This window comes from Papio anubis, chromosome 5, assembly GCF_008728515.1.
Source record: "Papio anubis isolate 15944 chromosome 5, Panubis1.0, whole genome shotgun sequence".
NCBI classification, from domain to species: domain Eukaryota; kingdom Metazoa; phylum Chordata; class Mammalia; order Primates; family Cercopithecidae; genus Papio; species Papio anubis.
In genome coordinates, this window is record NC_044980.1 from 115,626,098 (window position 1) to 115,645,046 (window position 18,949).

The 18,949-nt window shown below is 36.2% G+C and overlaps 1 protein-coding gene and 1 pseudogene across 2 annotated transcripts in view; both read left to right on the plus strand.

Annotated features, from left to right (window-relative positions):
- The window catches only part of SNX2 (sorting nexin 2), a 54,196-nt gene that overhangs the window by 8,088 nt on the left and 27,159 nt on the right, over positions 1 to 18,949 (plus strand). For both annotated transcript variants that reach the window (XM_003900039.2, XM_009208976.1), the window contains exons 2-6: positions 5,682 to 5,799; positions 10,110 to 10,273; positions 12,281 to 12,347; positions 12,493 to 12,536; positions 13,876 to 14,017. In XM_003900039.2, the coding sequence (XP_003900088.1) occupies positions 5,682 to 5,799; positions 10,110 to 10,273; positions 12,281 to 12,347; positions 12,493 to 12,536; positions 13,876 to 14,017 (535 nt within the window). The remainder of the gene's footprint in view (positions 1 to 5,681; positions 5,800 to 10,109; positions 10,274 to 12,280; positions 12,348 to 12,492; positions 12,537 to 13,875; positions 14,018 to 18,949) is intronic.
- LOC116275174 lies at positions 6,509 to 6,639 on the plus strand (annotated as a pseudogene).

Here is an 18,949-nt window from a genome sequence, read left to right on the forward strand (position 1 = left end):
GGCCTGTGGGAAGGCTTTTAATGACAAATTCAATTTTTAAAAATACAGGACTACTTCATGGTAAACTTTGGAAGTATGTATCTTTTAGGGAATTTATCCATTCAGTCTCAGTTGTGAAATTTATGGGCATACTGTTTGTCATAGTACTTATCCTATTACCATGTTTGTGGAGTTTGTGGAGGGTAAACTTTTCTTTTTATTGATGATACTGGTAATTTACATCTTCTGTCTGTTTATTTATGTATTTTGATTTGGTAGAGGTTTGATATCCTCTTAGGATCTTTTCAAACAATCAACTGTTGCTTTCATTGATTTTTTCCCCCTATTGTTTCTGTTGTGAATTTCATTGATTTCTGTTCTTTGTTTTCTTTCTTCTGCTTGCTTTGTGTTTTAATTTGCTGTTCTAATTTTTTTTATTAATTTTTTTTTTTTTTATTTGTAGAGACGGAGCGTCATGCTATGTTGCCTAGGCTGCTCTCAAACTTCTGGCCCCAAGTGAGCCACTTATCTTGGCCTCCTAAAATGCTGGAATTATAAGTGTGAGCCACTGCACCGAGCCTGGTTTTTTAGTTTCTTATTAAAGTAGAAGTTTGGATCATTGTCTTGAGACTTTTTTCCCTACTCTTGCTGTTTAGCTATGTATTTCCCTCTAAGCACAACTTTGGCTACATTCCACAAATTTTGATACTGTGTTTTTGCTTTCATTCAGTTTAAAAATAATTTCTAGTTTCCCTTGTGACCTCTTATTTGACCTGTGAGTTATTTAGAAGTATATTGTTTAATTTCCAAAATTTGAGGATTTTCCATATAGCTATTACTGATTTCTGGTTTCATTTGGTGATGGTAAGAGAATGTTTTATGCTTTTCATTTTTTTAAGTTGTTAAAGTTTGCTTTATGGCCCCAGAACATGTTCTATTATGATAAATGTTCTGTCTGTACTTTTGAAAATAGTATGTAGTCTGTTTTGTTGGGTGGAGTGTCCTATAAATGTTAGGTCAAGTTGGTTGATACTTTTCTGTCTTTCCCTGTTACCTATTTACTTGTTTTATCGATTACTGAGAGAAGAGTGTCGAAGTCTCCAAGTATAATTGTATATTTTTAATTTTTATTTCTTGTTTTAGTTCACTTAGTTTTTCCTTTATGTATTTTGAAGCTCTTTTGCTACATAGATGCTTAGGATTGTTTTGTCTTCTTGGTAAATTGACCCTTTTATCATATAATGTCCCTTTTTATTGATGATAATATTTCTTATTCTGAAGTTTACACACTCTGATGTTTAGCACAACAGCTTTCTTGTAGATCGTCTGCATGACATATCTTTTTTATTGTTTTACTTTTAACTTATTTAATATGTCTTTAAAGCAGGTTTTTTTTAGGCAACATATGTGTAGTTATTTTTATATCCGGTCTAGCCATCTGTGTTTCCTAATGGGTATGTTTAGGCTATTTATTTAATTATTGATGTGGCTAGATTAGATCTACTGTTTTATTTGCTTACTGTTTTTCTCCTCAGTTTTTTCCTTTTCTCCTTTCTTGTGTATTACTTTATGTTTATTAGTATTTCATTTTATCTACTGGATATTTGTTTAATATCATTATATTTAAATATATATTTTGGTGGTTGCCCTGCAGCTTAAAATATACACACCTGAGTTAGTAGTATACTTCACGTAAAATGCTAAGCTTTACAACCACATAGATTCATTTACCTTCCCTCCTTTATGCTTGTAAGTCATTGCTGCCCACACCAATAGCATAGTTTTGCAGTTGGCGCCATCCTCAGGAAAAGTCAAGACAGAATACAGGAAAATATGGCAAAACGGATCCTTGTAAGGATGGGCTATTTTTTACATTTTGGCTCCCTCCTTAGTCTGCCTGCTATTTTTTTACTTTTATATTGTTGCTTTTTGTATTCTATCCAGAATTTTTAGTGTCAGTCTGTGGGGGAGGGAGGCTTTAGTGGTCCTTGTTGATCTTGTTTGGAATCCAAAGTGCCACTTTTTAATTGAAGAGATACTAGCAAAAAAATCTTAAATTTTTTTTATCCTGCTACTACCAGGTGATGGTGTGGGAGAATAAAGGAATATTCATTTATTAAGAATACAGATGTCTACTCAGTTGTATATCTTGGACAACTGTAGTTCTGATCATGCAGAACCTGTACCACAGGCAGAGAAGCCATCAGTATTCTTTTCCACCATCACTTTCTCATTTGGCAGTCACTCTCCATATTCCTTTCCATCCACTAGAAAGCAGCTCTTTTCCTATTCAGTAGGAACCTGGAAGAGGCATGGAGAGGCAGAACAAAGATAAGTAGGTTTTTACAACCTTTAAAGAGTGACAGCTCTCTTGGCTGGGTGTGGTGGCTCACGCCTGTAATCCTAGCACTTTGGGAGGTCAAAGCAGGTGGATCACTTGAGGTCAGGAGTTTGAGATCATTCTAGCCAACATGGTGAAACCCCGTCTCTACAAAAAATACAAAAATTAACTAGGCATGGTGGTGCGCGCCTGTAGTTCCAGCTATTTGGGAGGCTGAGGTAGGAGAATTGCTTGAACCTGAGAGGCAGAGGTTGCAGTGAGCCAAGATTGCACGACTGCACACCAGCCTGGGGGACGGAGCAAGACTGTCTCAAAAAAAAAAGAAAGAAAAAGAGTGACAGCTTCCTGGCAGTTGAGCAGGGCACTCCAAGCTACTGATTGTTGGACACTTGAAGGAAGTAGATTCCTCATAGTCTCTCCATAGTGATAGGACTGCTCCCCAGTAGCCTCTACTTGAGTTGCCCACTGCCCACATCATTCCCATTGTGCAGTCTGCTCTTGGGCTCTGGACTATGAGGTGAAAAGGTTGTTCTTGTTATATAAACATGTTTGTTTTTCTTTCTTTGTTTCTGGTGTCAAAACTATGAGTCCCCAAGGTATTAGCAATATGAGCATTCAGTTATGATAAGAATACATCATACATTGCGAATAGTTTACGTGTATTGTAGCTGTATTATATAATACATGTATTACAATCTTTACTTCAACGGTCATGTCTATTTTAAAGAACTTAAGAGGAAAAATAATCTGCTTTATTGATTCAGATATTTGCCATTTTTGTTGCTTTTCCTTTACCCAAGGTTTGCTCTTGTAATTTTTCTTTTTAGCATAAAGAATTTCCTTCAGCATTTGTTTTTGAGCAGATCTGTTGGTGATGAATATTCTTAATTTGTACTTCATCTGAAAACTTTATTTCACCTTCAGTCCTGAAGGATGTTTTCACTGCTTATAGGTTTCTGGGTCAATAAGTCTTTCAACACTTTGAAAGTATTCTTCCACTGCGTTGCAGCCTTTGTGATTTCTGATGAGAAATCCACAGTTGTTTGAATTGGTATTCCCCTGTGAAAATATGTTGTTTTTCTCCAGCTGCTTATATTTTTCCCCTATAGCTTCTGTTTTCAGCAGTTTGAATCTAACGTGTGTAGGCATAATATTCTTTGATTTTAGCCTCATTGAGGCTTGCTGAGCTTCTTGAATCTGTACATTTATATCTTTCACCAAATTCGGGAAATTTCAGCTGCTGTTTCTTTAAGTACTTCTGCAACAATCTTTCATCCTTCCTTCTGGAACATTTTGGTATTGTCCCATAGGTCTTTGAGGCTTTGTTCGTTTTTTCAACTTCTTTTCTCAGGAGAAGTTATCTTTGTTATTCAGATTGGATATTTTCTGTAGATTTATTTTCAATTGCACTAACTTTGCTCTGTCAATAACAATAACAACCCATTATTCTCTTCAGTAACAGCTCATTCTGTTATTGCACTTATGTGAACTTTTTGTTTTAGGTAATTTTTTTTTTCCAGTTCTAACATTTTCTTTTCTTTTTTCTTTTTTTTTGTAGCAGCTTTCTTTTTTTGCAGCAGCTTCTGTTTCTTTGCTGATAGCTGTCATTTCATTCACTTCAGATATGTTTACCTTTACTTCATACAACATAGTTAGAAATGCTTTTAAAAGTTTTAAAAATCATACATTCAACATCTGGGTTATTTCGAGGTTGACGTCTGTTGATTGTCTTTTCTCGTAAGATTTGGTCACATTTTTTGGACTCTTTATGACAAATAATTTTGGACTATATCTGAAACATCCAAAATGTTATATTGTGTAGACTCTGCATCCTGTTATAATCCTTTGGAGACTATTGGGATTTTTTGTTTATTTTTTTGTTTTGTCAGGCAATCAACTTGCTTAGGTTCAGATTACAAATTCTGTTTTGCCTTCTGTGGGCAGTGGTTCTAATCTCAGTTCAGTTTTCAAAGCTTTTGCTTCTTCGGGTCTGTCTCATGCAGGCACCACTCAGGTCTTAATCTGGGACTTTGACAGTGACCCAAGTATCAATTGAGTTTTCCAGTCTGTGAGAATTGCTGTGCTGTTTGGCTACACGTGTGCTACTCAGGGTTGACCCTGAGATTTGCACACATTCAGTCTCAGAATTAGGGGATCCCCTTCTCTAGGTTTTTCTCTGGGATTTTCCCCACATTCTTCAGTTTACAAGAATGCCCCCCACCCCTGCCCCCTCCCCCCCACACACATACAAAAATTAGCTGGATGTGGTGGCGCATGCCTGTAATCCCAGCTACTCAGGAGGCTGAGGCAGGAGAATCGCTTGAACCTGAGAGGTGGAGTTGGAGGTGGAGGTGGAGGTTGCAGTGAGCCAAGATTGCATCATTGCACTCTAGCCTGGGCAATAGAGTGAGACTCTGTCTCAAAAAAAAAAAAAAAAAAAAAAAAGCACAAGAATAGTCATTAGCTTATATGAAATATAAATGTCTTGAGAAGTCACATTTTCAGTTTGATGCGATAGAAATTTTAGAATAATTGGTCTTAATTCAACTAGTAGTAAATTTTCCTCTTATAGTAAAGCAGTGCTTTGAACTTCTTGGACATGCAGCATGTTTTCAGGATCTGTTGAGTCACGTGGAATTTTGGTGTTTGGGTATATCTGCCTCCACCAGGATAAAAAACAAACATATCAATAACAAAAACAACATTAGGGATTTTTGAAAATCAAGGGACATGATATGGTTTTGGTTCTGCTGTATATGACTGTGTAAAATATTAAATTTGGTTTTTGTTAATTATAACTTAGTATGACAAACTAGTACCTCTAAAAAGGATGACTAGAAAAGGTTTTCTGGCCAGGGGCGTTGGCACACACCTGCAATCCCAGGACTTTGAGAGGCTGAGGTGGGAGGATCACTTGAGCTCAGGAGTTCAAGCTGGGCAACATGGTGAAACCCCATCTTTACAAACAAACAAAAAACAAAAATGAACCAGGTTTGGTGACGTACACTTTTAGTCCCAGCTCCCCTGGAGGCTGAGGTGGGCCTGGGAGGTCAAGGCTGCAGTGAACCAAGCTCACATCACTACACTCCAGCCTGGGCCATAGAGTGAGACCCTTTCTCAAAAATAGAAAGAAAAAAAGGTTTTCTTTTTTACATCTTAAGTGACTTTTTGTTAAGAAAGATGATGAGTTAAAAGTGTGTTATTAGTTCATTCTTACTCTCAGAGGAGGAAATATAAATAGCTGTTCTTGTTCTTTCCTCCATTCTTACCAAGAGAATGTTCTATTTCTGTAGTACATGGTGACAGAGTTATAACAGGTAAACATGCCAATCCTTTACCTATTATTGTTCTTTTGTAACAGTCAAGTCCATCATCTCCAGAACCAGCTAGTCTTCCTGCAGAAGAAATTAGTGCAAACTCCAATGGCCCAAAACCCACAGAAGTTGGATTAGATGATGACAGAGAAGATCTTTTTGCAGGTAATTGTCATGTCTTTATTTTTTAATAATGGTCAATTGCAGTATATTTTTCTATTAGATAGAAAATATCTAAAACAAAACTGAAATTGTGTGTACAGTGTTAGTGGCAGCTCTTGTAACAACTTAGAAGGATGGGGAATTTCCAGTCACATCACTGTATGAAAAATGTGCACTGTCCAGAGAAGCAAAAATGTGGTTCTTTCTGGCTGTAAGCATTTGAGAATAAATTATATATTATAATTTGATTGGGGGCAGTACTTAGATGCAAAAGACTAATGATTGTGATACTCATACTTTGGGAAATAGCAATGATTGTACTTTTTTGTTGCTTACAAGTTGTCACAAAGTAAAATTAAACTATGGATTTAAAAATTATTCTATATTTATGTTTGAAAGCTGTTTTAATAAATTGCTGTACCATTTACCATCTGTTCTATTTGACCCACTTTTAGGTGAATAAATTGATGCTTAAGGAATTTGTTTTTGATACAGGGGCAGGATTTGGTGTAGTTCATCCTAACTTAAGAAAAAAAGGACTCTTTTTAACAATTATCTGCTTTAAAATTAAAATTAATGTTTTAATATTAAAAAGCAACATCTTCCTTAAAATTAATGACACAAAAATGAAAATGGTAAATTTTATTTTGTGTGTTTAATAGCCTAATTTACCTGAACTGGCTTTCATTGAGTCAAAACTTAATATGAATGGTTTCTTTTGTGGCTCATAAGCTTGGGATTTTCACACTACACATTTTAACTCAAGATTGGGACTTCACACTAATCTGTGAGATGTGCCTCCCTCAAACCTTGCTATAGTATTGGCACATTACCCATCTCACATGAAAAAGGAAAAAGAAAAAAAGATAAAAAATGAATAATTATGTTCTCAACTTTCATGGTGGTTCAATATTCAAACCATTCTGTGTTTTTGTACAAACATGCTTGAAGATACAATCCTCCATCACAAAAATCCATATAATTTACACCTTGATTCAGTCCATGAGAAGTTGTCACTGCAGATGAATTCACATATTTTATTGTGTCACAAAATTAAAAGTATGATACCACATACCATCATGTTCTCTCTTTAAAATTTTAAGCCACCTAACAACTTAGAGTTAAAATCACAGTTAACCAAAGTTGTAATATTACAGTATTTGTTATTATGTTCTTTCATGGACTTTTTTCCAGGCAATCTTTCAAAGTTGTTTCATGGTATTTGTATCTTATGCTAAAATATGACACAAGTTCTTTCTCTACTTATCAAGTACTAATCTAAAATTCTGTGTATTCCTTTAATAGTATAGGGTCATACAAAGAGGTTTTAAATTATCCATTTTCTTAAAGACTCCTTCACCCTATAATCTCAGATTTCTATGTAGATGAGTATGTTTAAACCTTACTGTAACAACAGAACTGTGTCTGTGTGTGTGTGTGTACATGCGAGGTTTTTTTTTTTTTTGACAGTATGCACAGCTGATCAAAGAGTTAGCCAAGTGAGGACTATACAATGATATTTGCCCACTTAGCTTGGTTAGAATAAAAATTAAAAACAATTTTTAGGTAGGTTCTCACTCTGTCACCTAAGCTGGAGTGTGTAGTGGTGCCATCATAGCTCACAGCAGCTTCGAACTCCTGGGCACAAACAATTCTCCCACCCTTGCTTCTCAAGTAGCTAAGTCTACAGACATGTGCCACCATACCTGGATAATTTATTCATGTTTTGTAGAGCTAGGATCTTGCTGTGTTGCCCAGGCTGGTCTTGAACTCCTGGCCTCAAACAGTCCTCCCACCTGGGCCTCCCAAATTATTGGGATTACAGGGGTGAGCCACTGAGCCCAGCCAGAAAAATCTTTATAGTGTTTTATTCTACCTAGCAGTCTATACTAAATTCTGTGAATCAAATATGGTGAATATCAGTGTTTGTTTTAAAAAAAAGAGAGAGATGGTAACTAAAGAACAATAAACATAGTCATCTGTCTCCTTTGTTAACCTAAAAATAGAAACCTTTTCTATGCTTTAGCTTTCATCTTAAACTCAGCTGTATTTCATAATGACATCTTTAAGTGACTGAAGACCTAATCTGATGATTTTTGTATGAACGAATGAATAGTACACTTGGTTCTTATTTATAGTACATTTTAACAGGTGTAGCATTCCTCCTTCTATGGAGGAGTATGGTTCTAGGAAACTGTAATAGGAAGCAGCATATGTTACTGGGATGGTGAAGACTATTGTTCAGTAATGAGAAAACTATACTTGATTTGTTCCTCCTATACCAGAGGAAAGAATATAGATATTGCTGTAGTGACATTGACATAATCAGTTTATACATGTCTCAAAGCATGTCTCCAAGGAACATTTAATCTTTATAGTTAGCACCTATGAAGCATCTTCCTGAATCTTTAGGTCTGCTTTAAATTAAACCTTGTGAATTTGTAATATATTGGTTTAATTAAGCTAAAAAGTGTCATGAAGAAAATTTAAGACAGATTATATATTAGTATGTTGAATCTAAATCCTACAGTTTTTGAATGAAGCAGCCTGTTAGTGTAAATAACACAAAACTCAGTATCAGTAAAGTAAAATGTTATTAAAAAGTTTAAATGACTTCATCTATACTGATTTCTCAATAAAGTTACTATCTCTCACAGTATTTTGCCTGTGAGTCTGTTGCCAAATAGCAGTGTCTCTTTCAGATTCTGGGGTTTTTGTTTTCTTTGGTGCTTGCTGTTTTGCTTATTGTTGTAAAGATCTCACACTTGTAGCTTTGATATACTGCTTTTTTACTTTATCGTATTACTCATTGGTTTCATTTCTTTACAAAAAGAGTAATAAATACCATTAATCATCACAGCCTAAAGTTGCATATAAACTTTTATTTTGTTTTGGTAGGCTTATCTATATCCTGTTTCAACATCTATAGTCCATTTTCCTTCTTCTGGTTACGGTAGTTTGAAAGATTTTCAGTTATTGATCATTTTCGCTTTTAATATGAAAAAGTAAAGAGATCATTTATACTAAGTAAGGATCTCATCAATATGAGATAACCAGTAAGAATAGCTTGATAAAATGTTGACATGTATAACCTTATTTCAGGTAAATATGCTATTACTGCTATACCTTGAGGTATTAAGATTAAAATGGTTCACTGACTATCATTACCACCATCTTGAACCTCTAAGAATCTAAGAACCCCAGGTTAGAAACCACTGGCCTGGTCCTGTGTTTTCCTTGAGGTCCTGCTTTCCTTTCCTAGTATCAATTCTACAAACCAGCAAAGTTGTGGTTTACATTATGGCCATCAATTGTAATTTTCCCTTTCCTGGCTCTGCTTTTTGCATATGCTATTATTCCATTTTCATTGAATTCTTCCTTCATTTTTTCTCTACCCATTTCAGTCTTCTCAGATCCATTTTGTAAACTGTTCCTGATTTTTGTCTCCTGTCTCAACTCAAATTGTAGTGTTTGTTCTGTAGCTTATGTAGCAATTACATGTCTTATAACATTCTTTTCATTGTTTGCCTGGCTATTATTTAAGTCTTTTATTATTATTTAACATCCCACATGCTTATGTCTTGTTTTCGCCAACTAGATTATAAACTCTCTGAGGGCAGGTATGATATTTTACATTTTTGTGTGTTTTTCCGTTGCACTTAGCACAACGTTATGTAGCCTGTAGACATTCAGTATTGATTTGGTTTGATTTTTTAAAATTATTAGTATTAGATTTTTCAAGTGAGTGGGCATTTTAATTTAAAACCTAAACACCTATTTGTTTTGTGTCATATTTGTGTATCCAATTAATATCCAGTAATCTTTAGCAATTAATTGCTTGAGATTACTAACTTTGTAGCTTTTCCTAACCAGTTTTTAATCCAAGTTAAAATAGTTGTGGGCAGACTTCCACCATAAAATTTGTGTTTATATGTATAAAATAATCATAATATTAGTGTAAATAAATATTTGAAAGGTAAGTTACCACAAGTATAAGATGTTACAAATCCAAACACAAATGTGGAATCATCTACATCATTGCTTTTCTTTCAGCCTTATCCCTACCACTAGTATAATTAAGCTAACTTAATAGGATTCTTTCTAAAACCAACAAAGTTACAGTTGATTTTAAAGTTGTGGTAAATAACTAATGAAGGATGCATAAAATTCCTTTGTCACAATTATTTTTAAATGATATTATTTTTTATTTGTGGGTAATATAAAAATATTTTTTATAATCCATTAACTGCTATGTAGAATATTGGGGGTTTGCTTGCCAGTGTTCTTAACTAACTTGTTTAATCTATGTCTAGAAGCCACAGAAGAAGTTTCTTTGGACAGCCCTGAAAGGGAACCTATCCTATCCTCGGAACCTTCTCCTGCAGTCACACCTGTCACTCCTACGACACTAATTGCTCCTAGAATTGAATCAAAGAGTATGTCTGCTCCCGTGATCTTTGATAGATCCAGGGAAGAGGTACAGGAAAATGTATTCTAAATTAATATGTAAATATATACCTTTTTTCCCCCACCCAACATCACTCTGCTGTTAGTCATTTCTAATCAAAGCCTTTCAGACATTTTGGGAAAAGAATTTTGGACTAAATAAGTTATGGGATCTGGCTTCCATCTCCCCCACTCTACCCAGTGACCTGGGTGTATCATTTACCTTGTTAAGTGAAGGAGTTTGTCATTTCTGATTTTATGATAATAGCGTGTGTTTCCCTGGGTTTCTCTGTTGGTCAGATGATATATAAAAGTGCTTTGAAAACTGTTAATCACAATAAAGTGGTATTTTGTGTAAATTTATTTGATAAAATTTGTAATAAATACTATTAATACTTAAAGGTTGCTATTGAAAAAGAAGGGAGGATGTATATCAGTTAAAGGTACATTCTCATGATTTGGCAGTAATTTCTGACAAGGTGAATTTGGAAAAGAAAAATGAGGTTATTTTAATGGCAAAATTATATATTTAAAAGTCATTCATGGAAATAATGTCATTAAAATGACCATGATCAAATAACCACATACAAAAATATGAATAATCTCGCAAACATAATATTAAGGGAAATAAGACATAAAAGAACACTGATGTAATTCTAATATATGAACTTTAAAAACAGGTAAAACTAAGGTACAGTGTTAGATGTCAGGGTAGTGGTTATTTTGGCAGGTAAAGAATGGGTTGTAACTGGAGGGGAAGCATTAGAGGGCCTCCTGAGCTGTAGTGATGATGCTTATTTATGATCTAGGTTCTAGTTACAAAGATGTGTTCACTTTGTGAAGACTTATTGAACTGTACACTTAAAATTTATATACTCTTATGTAATGATTTTTTAAAGTTTTACTTTAAAAATATCTGTACAAGAAGACAACCTTGAAATAAAACAATTATGATTCAAAACACTTTTCATTTAGATACTGTTAGACTATTAATAATTGCCTCGAAAAATTTGCAAAGTTGAATAATCTCTGAACTTTGTGCTTGAGAATAACAAAGCTTTCCTGCAGAGCTAATGTTTGAATTGCTTATTTTTAATGGCATTTACAAGGGCTTCTCTGAAGTCTCGACATAGGGTTATCATTTTTCCCACTTACTGCTTTTTCATTGAGGTTTATAATGCTTTCCTTGGCCTCCAGAAGAACATGTGTTTATTAGATAATTTGAGAAATCTTGATACTAAAGTAGCTTTTCAGTATAATCACTTCTGCTGGTTTGTAAGGTTCTACTGATAAAAGTAATGAGTACCTACCTCCTTGGTATTAAGGGGTAGAGACAGAACTTTGAAAAATGCTAGTATTAAAATTAATTAAAGAGGTAATTTTTTAATAATCTGAATCTCAAGATTCAGTATATAGAACAAAAAATCCCACAATATTTGTACAAAAAGACTAAAACATTTTTTTCTGCATCTGAGGAATTAACACGAGATTTTGGGCTGGGCGCAGTGGTTCACACCTGTAATCCCAGCACTTTGGGAGGCCGAGGTGGGCAGATCACCTGAGGTCAGCAGTTTGAAACCAGCCTGGCCAACATGGTGAAACCCTGTCTCTACTAAAAATACAAAAATCACCTGGGTGTGGTGGCAGACACCTGTAATCCCAGCTACTTGAGAGGCCGAGGCATGAGAATTGCTTGAACCCAGCAGGCAGAGGTTGCAGTGAGCTGAGATTGAGCCACTGCACTCCCACCTGGGCAACAGAGTGAGACTGTGTCTTTAAAAAAAAAGAAAAACTTGTTACTTCTCCAGATGGTCTTTTTCGTGTGTGTGTGTGTGTGTGTGTGTGTGTGTGTGTGTGTATTTTGTTTGTGAAGTCAGGAAATGTGAAAGTTTTTATTGTTTTTCAAAAGTGAAGTCCTGGGTGGCTAAATTATTTGTTTTGACAGTGACTCTTACAGAAAATAGATGATAAAAATTAGTGTCATGACAATAATTTAAATTATAATTTTTAATGCCAAAAAATAAATTATACTTTCTAGATTGAAGAAGAAGCAAATGGGGATATTTTTGACATAGAAATTGGTGTATCAGATCCAGAGAAAGTTGGTGAGTCAATATTTATGATATTTTGTATTTGCTTTTTATTAGTTTGTTGGTTTAGTATTGTTTTTCTTCATACATCAGTATAGTATTAAATGAGTTTTATTTTTATGCATGTGATTTTAATAGTAGTGTTTGACTTTTTTTGTAGGTGATGGCATGAATGCCTATATGGCATATAGAGTAACAACAAAGGTGAGCTTTTTGTGCTTTTAAAAAAACTATTGAGCCCTCATTATGTGTAGTATGAGGATATGGCTATGATTGAGGTAGAAGTGATCCCTGTCTTTATAAAGGGTACCACCTAATAAAGATTGCCAAGAAATGGGTACAATGAGTTGTGAGTGGTTTGATATGTAGTGTTCAGTGAGAGTATGCAGGATGGGACCTAATTCAGACCTCAAGATGCCTAAGCCAAGACATAGATGTGGGAAATGATGGGGAGGAGTAGGGGAAGAAGAAGAATGCTTGTTCCAGGTGAGGAATTTGCTTGTGCAAAAGCCAAAAGTCAGGAAAGCATTGTGCTTTCTAGACTCTCTTAGAAGTGATGCATGATTGAATTGTTTAGCAGTAAGACTTCGTGTATTATGAGCAGCCACATTTTAAGGAGTTTAGCTTCATCCTAAGTATAATGGAGAGCCATTAAAGAAGTTCAGAGAAGAGTGGCACAATTAAGTTTTTGTTTTAGAAATATTTCTTTGGCCTCAGTATGAATTGGGAGGGTCAAAGTAGAGGTCAGGATTTCCAGTTAAAGGGACACTGCAATGATTAAAGGATTGTATCCCTTCAAATCTTAAAAGAGAATGTCTGTCACAGCAATTCTAGCTGTGAGCAGTAATACTTTATACTAAGAAAATGGTTCTGGAGATGAGTGAAATAAGTGTCTTTTTGAGTTACCTAGGAGGTAGAATTGACAGGACTTGGATGTAAGTGATGAGGAAGGAGAAGGATGCCTAGGTTATTGACTAGAGGGACTTTGCAGCTGTGAGAGTGATCCATGGAGAAAGGCAACAAGGGCAGGAACACGGTGAGGATGGGGATGACAGTTGTTAATTAATTGGGTAAATATTCATTAAACACCTACCATGGTGTCAAACTTTGTTGCAAGCACTGGGGTAGAGTAGTAAACAGTACAGACAAGGGCAGCCTCTTATAGAACTTATGTTCCAGCAGGGGGAAATAGGGTAAGTTTGAAGTGCCAGTGAGATTTAAGTGGAGGGGTATTTGGATATATTGGACTGAAGCTTTGAAAGATACCTGGTCCAGATGTAAAGATTTAAGAATTGTTAGCATACATAGAGTGAATAAGATCAGTTAAGATAGAATAATGCAAATACTTTTTTGTCCTATTAAGGTTCTGTAAAATCTATGGTTTAGGTTTTTTTTAGTTAGAAACCTATATACCACATTAGTTAGATACTCTGCATTGTTTTTCAAAGTAGATATATGTGTGTGTTCACAATTATGTATAACATTAACTTGGGGAATAATTGCTTACTATTCAAAATTTGAAATGCCTCTTCTTCACTTGTAGACATCTCTTTCCATGTTCAGTAAGAGTGAATTTTCAGTGAAAAGAAGATTCAGTGACTTTCTTGGTTTGCACAGCAAATTAGCAAGCAAGTATTTACATGTTGGTTATATTGTGCCACCAGCTCCAGAAAAGAGTATAGTAGGTAAGCACAAATTTTTCAAAAATTAATTTTTGTTACTGTTACTAGTTCAGTTTTAACTGTATAGATTTGTGGATTTCTTAATCATTCACTGTCAACATTTTATAATGCATAGAGATAACTGAATTTAAATATTTCATTTATACTAATCATGCATGGATTGAAGAATGTATTGGTAATAGTTTTATTTTCTAACACTTGAGGATTTTTGTTTATGTAATACAATAATGTTAAATATTGGGTTGAGGCCAGGTGTGGTGGCTCACACCTGTAATCCCAGCACTTAGGGAGGCCAAGGTGGGAAGATCACTTGAGGTTAGGAGTTCGAGACCAGCCTGGCCAACATGGTGAAACCCCTGTCTCTAGTAAAATACAAAAATTAGCCAGGCATGGTGGCACGTGCCTGTAATTCCAGCTAATTGGTGGGCAGAGGCAGGAGAATCACTTGAACTCAGAAGGCGGAGGTTGCAGTGAGCTGAGATCATGCCTGGGCAACAGAGTGAGACTCAGTCTCAAAAAAAAATTGGGGTTGAAATTCACCAAGTTAAAAGCAGTTGGAAACCCTAACCTTTTAGGGTCATTAGATTACCATTTTACTGAGTCACAATCAGAGAATACTTATTCTTAATATGTTAACATTTTTCTAAGGGATGGAGGTGTTAGACCCTCAGCTATATACTAGCCTTGGCTCATATAAGAGCTGTTTAAACTCATCTTAGTTCATTTCGTACCTCAATTTAGAGTTTAAAAACACTTCTACTTTTTTTTGGGGGGGTGGGGGATGGAGTCTCACTCTGTCATCCAGGCTGAGTGCAGTAGTGCGATCTTGGCTCACTGCAACCTTGGCTTCCTGGGTTCAAGTGATTCCCCTGCCCCAGCCTCCCGAGTAGCTGGGACTACAGGCACACACCACCACACCTGGCTAATGTTTTTTGTATCTTTAGTGTAGACGGGGTTTCACCATATTGGCCTGGCTGATCTTGAATTCCTGACCTTGTGATCCATTTGCCTTGACCTCCCAAAGTGCTGGGATTACAGGCATGAGCCACTGTACCTGGCCACATTTGTATTTCTATAAGCAATAAAGACTTAGTTAAGAAACTGCAGAAAATTACAAAAGAGGAGGAAACCTCCATAGGCTCACCATTAACAGACATCTGTCATCTCAAAATTTTGTAGTATTTTATTCAATGCTTTTTCAGTCATACGTTTTTATTTACCTTTTTCTTTTTTTCCCCTTTAAAGTAATTATCTTCTCTGTATTGTTCACAGTTTTAGTACATGTGCTACCGAAGTGAGCACTACCATTACTTTTCTTTATACTTAGATTAATCTGAAAGTGTTTTCTTTTTTTTTTTTTTTTTTTTTTGAGACAGAGTCTCGCTTTGCTGCCCAGGCTGGAGTGCAGTGGTGTGATCTTGGCTTGGTCATGGTGGCTCACGCCTGTAATCCCAGCACTTTGGGAGGCCAAGACAGGTGGATCATCTGAGGTCAGGAGTTCGAGACCAGCCTGGCCAACACAGTGAAATCCTGTCTCTACAAAAATACAAAAATTAGCCGGGCATGGTGGCTCCTGCCTGTAAATCCCAGCTACTCTGGAGGCTGAGGTGGGAGAATCGCTTGAACCAGGGAGGCGGACGTTGCGGTGAGCCAAGATTGCTCCATTGCACTCTAGGCTGGGCAACTGAGCGAGACTCCGTCTCAAAAAAAAAAAAAGAATTTTGCTGATTTTTTTTTTCCCCCCAAGCTGGTCTCAAACTCCTGGCCCCAAGCAGTCCTCCTGTCTGGCCTCCCAAAGTGGTGGGATTACAGACCGGAGCCACCATGCTCAGCCAAAATTTACTGATTTTTAAATTATTGTTTTTACTTTTTTAAACATTAGGTTTATAAAGCAACGTTATTAGTACCTGTTATGGTTTCAAAACCTAACGTATTTAGATGAATTTGTGATATTCTTTTTTTTTTTTTTTAATTCAAAAATTGAGTTTAGTGGTTCTTTAACTTTTTGATCTTTCAAGACCCCTTTGTATTCTTAAAATTTGTTCAGGACCCTAAGGAACTTTTGTTTATGTGGGCTATATTTATGGACATTTCCTTTGAAAACATTTAAAAATTTTTATTTATTGTTTTAAAAATAACAATAAACTCATCATATGTGAAACATTTGTGAAATAAATTCTGCAAGACAAATTTAATAAGGGTGGCTTACTTTTTTTTCTTCTACATTTTTGCAAATCTCTAATTTCTGGCTTAATAGAGGATAATTGTATTCTTATATCTGCTTCTGCACTCAATTTGTTTTGAAATAACACATCATATTACCTTTGTAAAACTACACTGAACACTCATGAAATAATGAGAGTAAAAAAATCCAAATAATAGTTTAGTATTATGAAAATAGACTTTGTACCCACCCACCTGTCCCCCTTAAGGGTCTGTGAAACCCTCCAGGTATTCTGAACCGTATTTTAGAACCGCTAATCTTTAATAATCTTATTTCTTCTACTTTAGAACTGCTAATAATTTAATAATCGTATTTCTTCTACTCTAAACTATTGTAGTGGTATTTTTGGCATCCTGTTATCTCTGTAGAGAACTTAAGTTTTATTTATCATAGTTTTTTTTATTAATGTCTTTTTTTGACTTCATTATGCAACATTTTTACATACCAAAAGAGGTAAAACAACATATTATTTTATCTCATTTTGGTAGCTGTATATGCTTAGTTAATCCTTATATGTTGACAAAAAAATTTTAAAAACTAAATTTTCATGCCTAAGGTCATTATGTTTCCAACTGCTTTTCTGCCTTAATAATCTTCAGTGTTCCATGAATTATTACAGTATGATAAATACCACATGTAAATTCAAAGTAGAAGTTAGAAACTAAATCCTAAGAGCATTCTTTTCTGTTACTGATTCTGACTGGCTCCAGATGTTAATAGGGGACAGTGACACAGATATATTTATGTTATCCATGTATCTGACCAGCCTAGCCTATTATAGCAGTGGTCCTGGCCAGGTGCAGTGGCTCATGCCTGTAATTCCAGCACTTTGGGTGGCTGAGGCGGGTGAATCACAAGGTCAGGAGATCGAGACCATCCTGCCTAACACGGTGAAACCCCCATCTCTACTAAAAATGCAAAAAAAAAAAAAATAAAAGTAGCCAGACGTGGTGGCATGCACCGGTAGTCCCAGCTACTCGGGAGGCTGAGGCAGGAGAATGACTCGAACCTGGGAGGCAGAGGTTGCAGTGAACCAAGATTGCGCCTCTGCTCTCTAGCCTGGGCGACAGAGTGAGACTCCATCTCAAAAAAAAAAAAAAAAAAAGAGAAAAAAAGGCAGTGGTTCCCAACCTTTTTGGCACCAGGAACAGGTTTCATGGAAGACAATTTTCCACGGATGGGGTTGGGGTGGGGCATGGTTTCAGGATGAAACTGTTCCACCTCAGATCATCGGCACTAGATTCTCATGAGGAGCACACAACCTAGATCCCTTGCATGCTCAATTCATAGGGTTCACACTCCTTTGAGAATCCAGTGCCACTGCGGATGTGACAGGAAGCAGAGCTCATCCCCTGCTGTGTGGCCCACTTCCTAACAGGCCATGGACCAGTACTGGTGCATGACCTAAGGTTGGGGACCCCTGGATTAAAGCGTAGGAATAACTAACATTCACTGAATGCTTACTGTGCTGATGTACTGTGGTAAGTACTTCATGTACATTCTATCAGTTGATCCTCTCAGCAACTTTATGAGGTTAACTTATTGTCTTTATTTTACAGGCAAGGAAACAAAGGTTAGTCAAGGTTAGGTAACATGGTCCAAGTCAGTGACAGAGCTGAGCTTTGAATGTAGGCTTTCTAACTCCAGACCCTCTATTCTTAATCATGATTCTATTCTGCATCCTAATTTCAATATGGTTATTTCACCACAATTATAGTTTGCTTGAATTTTTTACCTAAAATAGAAAACTTTCCAATTTTTAAAAATAACATAATGCTTGTGTTATTGTAGAATCATCTAAAATACATTTAAGCCTGGTCAACATAGTAAGATCCCTATTTCTACAAAAAAAATAAATTGAAAAATTAGCTGGTCATGGTGATGTGCACCTGTGGTCCTAGCTACTCAGGAGGCAGGCAAGAGAATCATTTGAGCCCAGGAGTTTGAGGCTGCAGTAAACGACAATCAAGCCACTGCACTCCAGCCTAGGTATCAGAGCAAGAATACAATTTATTTTATTCTTGTAGTAGCTGGGACTACAGGTTTGCCACCATGCCCAGCTGATTTTTTCTTTTCTTTTTTTTGGTAGATAGGATCTCACTATGTTGCCCAGGCTACTCTCAAATTCCTGGGCTTAAACCATCCCCCCTCTACAGGGATGGTTCAATCCCAAAGTGTTGAAATTACAGACATGAGTCACCACACCCAACTGAAATACATTTAACGTGGATTAAGTTGTTTAAAACTTCTTTTTTTTTCTTTTTCTTTGAGACGGAGTCTCGCTCTTGTTGCCCAGGCTGGAGTGCAGTGGCACTCTCTTGGCTCACTGCAAGCTCTGTCTCCCGGGTTCACGCTATTCTCCTGCCTCAGCCTCCTGAGTAGCTGGGACTACTTCTTTTCTAATAGTTTAAATGGAATAGTGTTCTTAAGCCAATGAAGGTCCTACCAAAGTAGTAAGTTATGTGCTAATGAAGACTCTTCTCCCTTCAGTGGCAGTTATAAAGCTTCCCAGCAAAGTTGCCTATGGCCAGTAGCTAATTTTTGTATTTTTAGTAGAGGCGGGGTTTTTGCCCGTGTTAGCGCTCAGGATAGTCTCGATCTCTGACCTCCCACGCCAGCCTTGGCTTCCCAAAGTGCTGGCATTACAGGCATGAGCCACAGCGCCTGGCCTGTTTAAAATTTTGCACACACACACACACACACACACACAC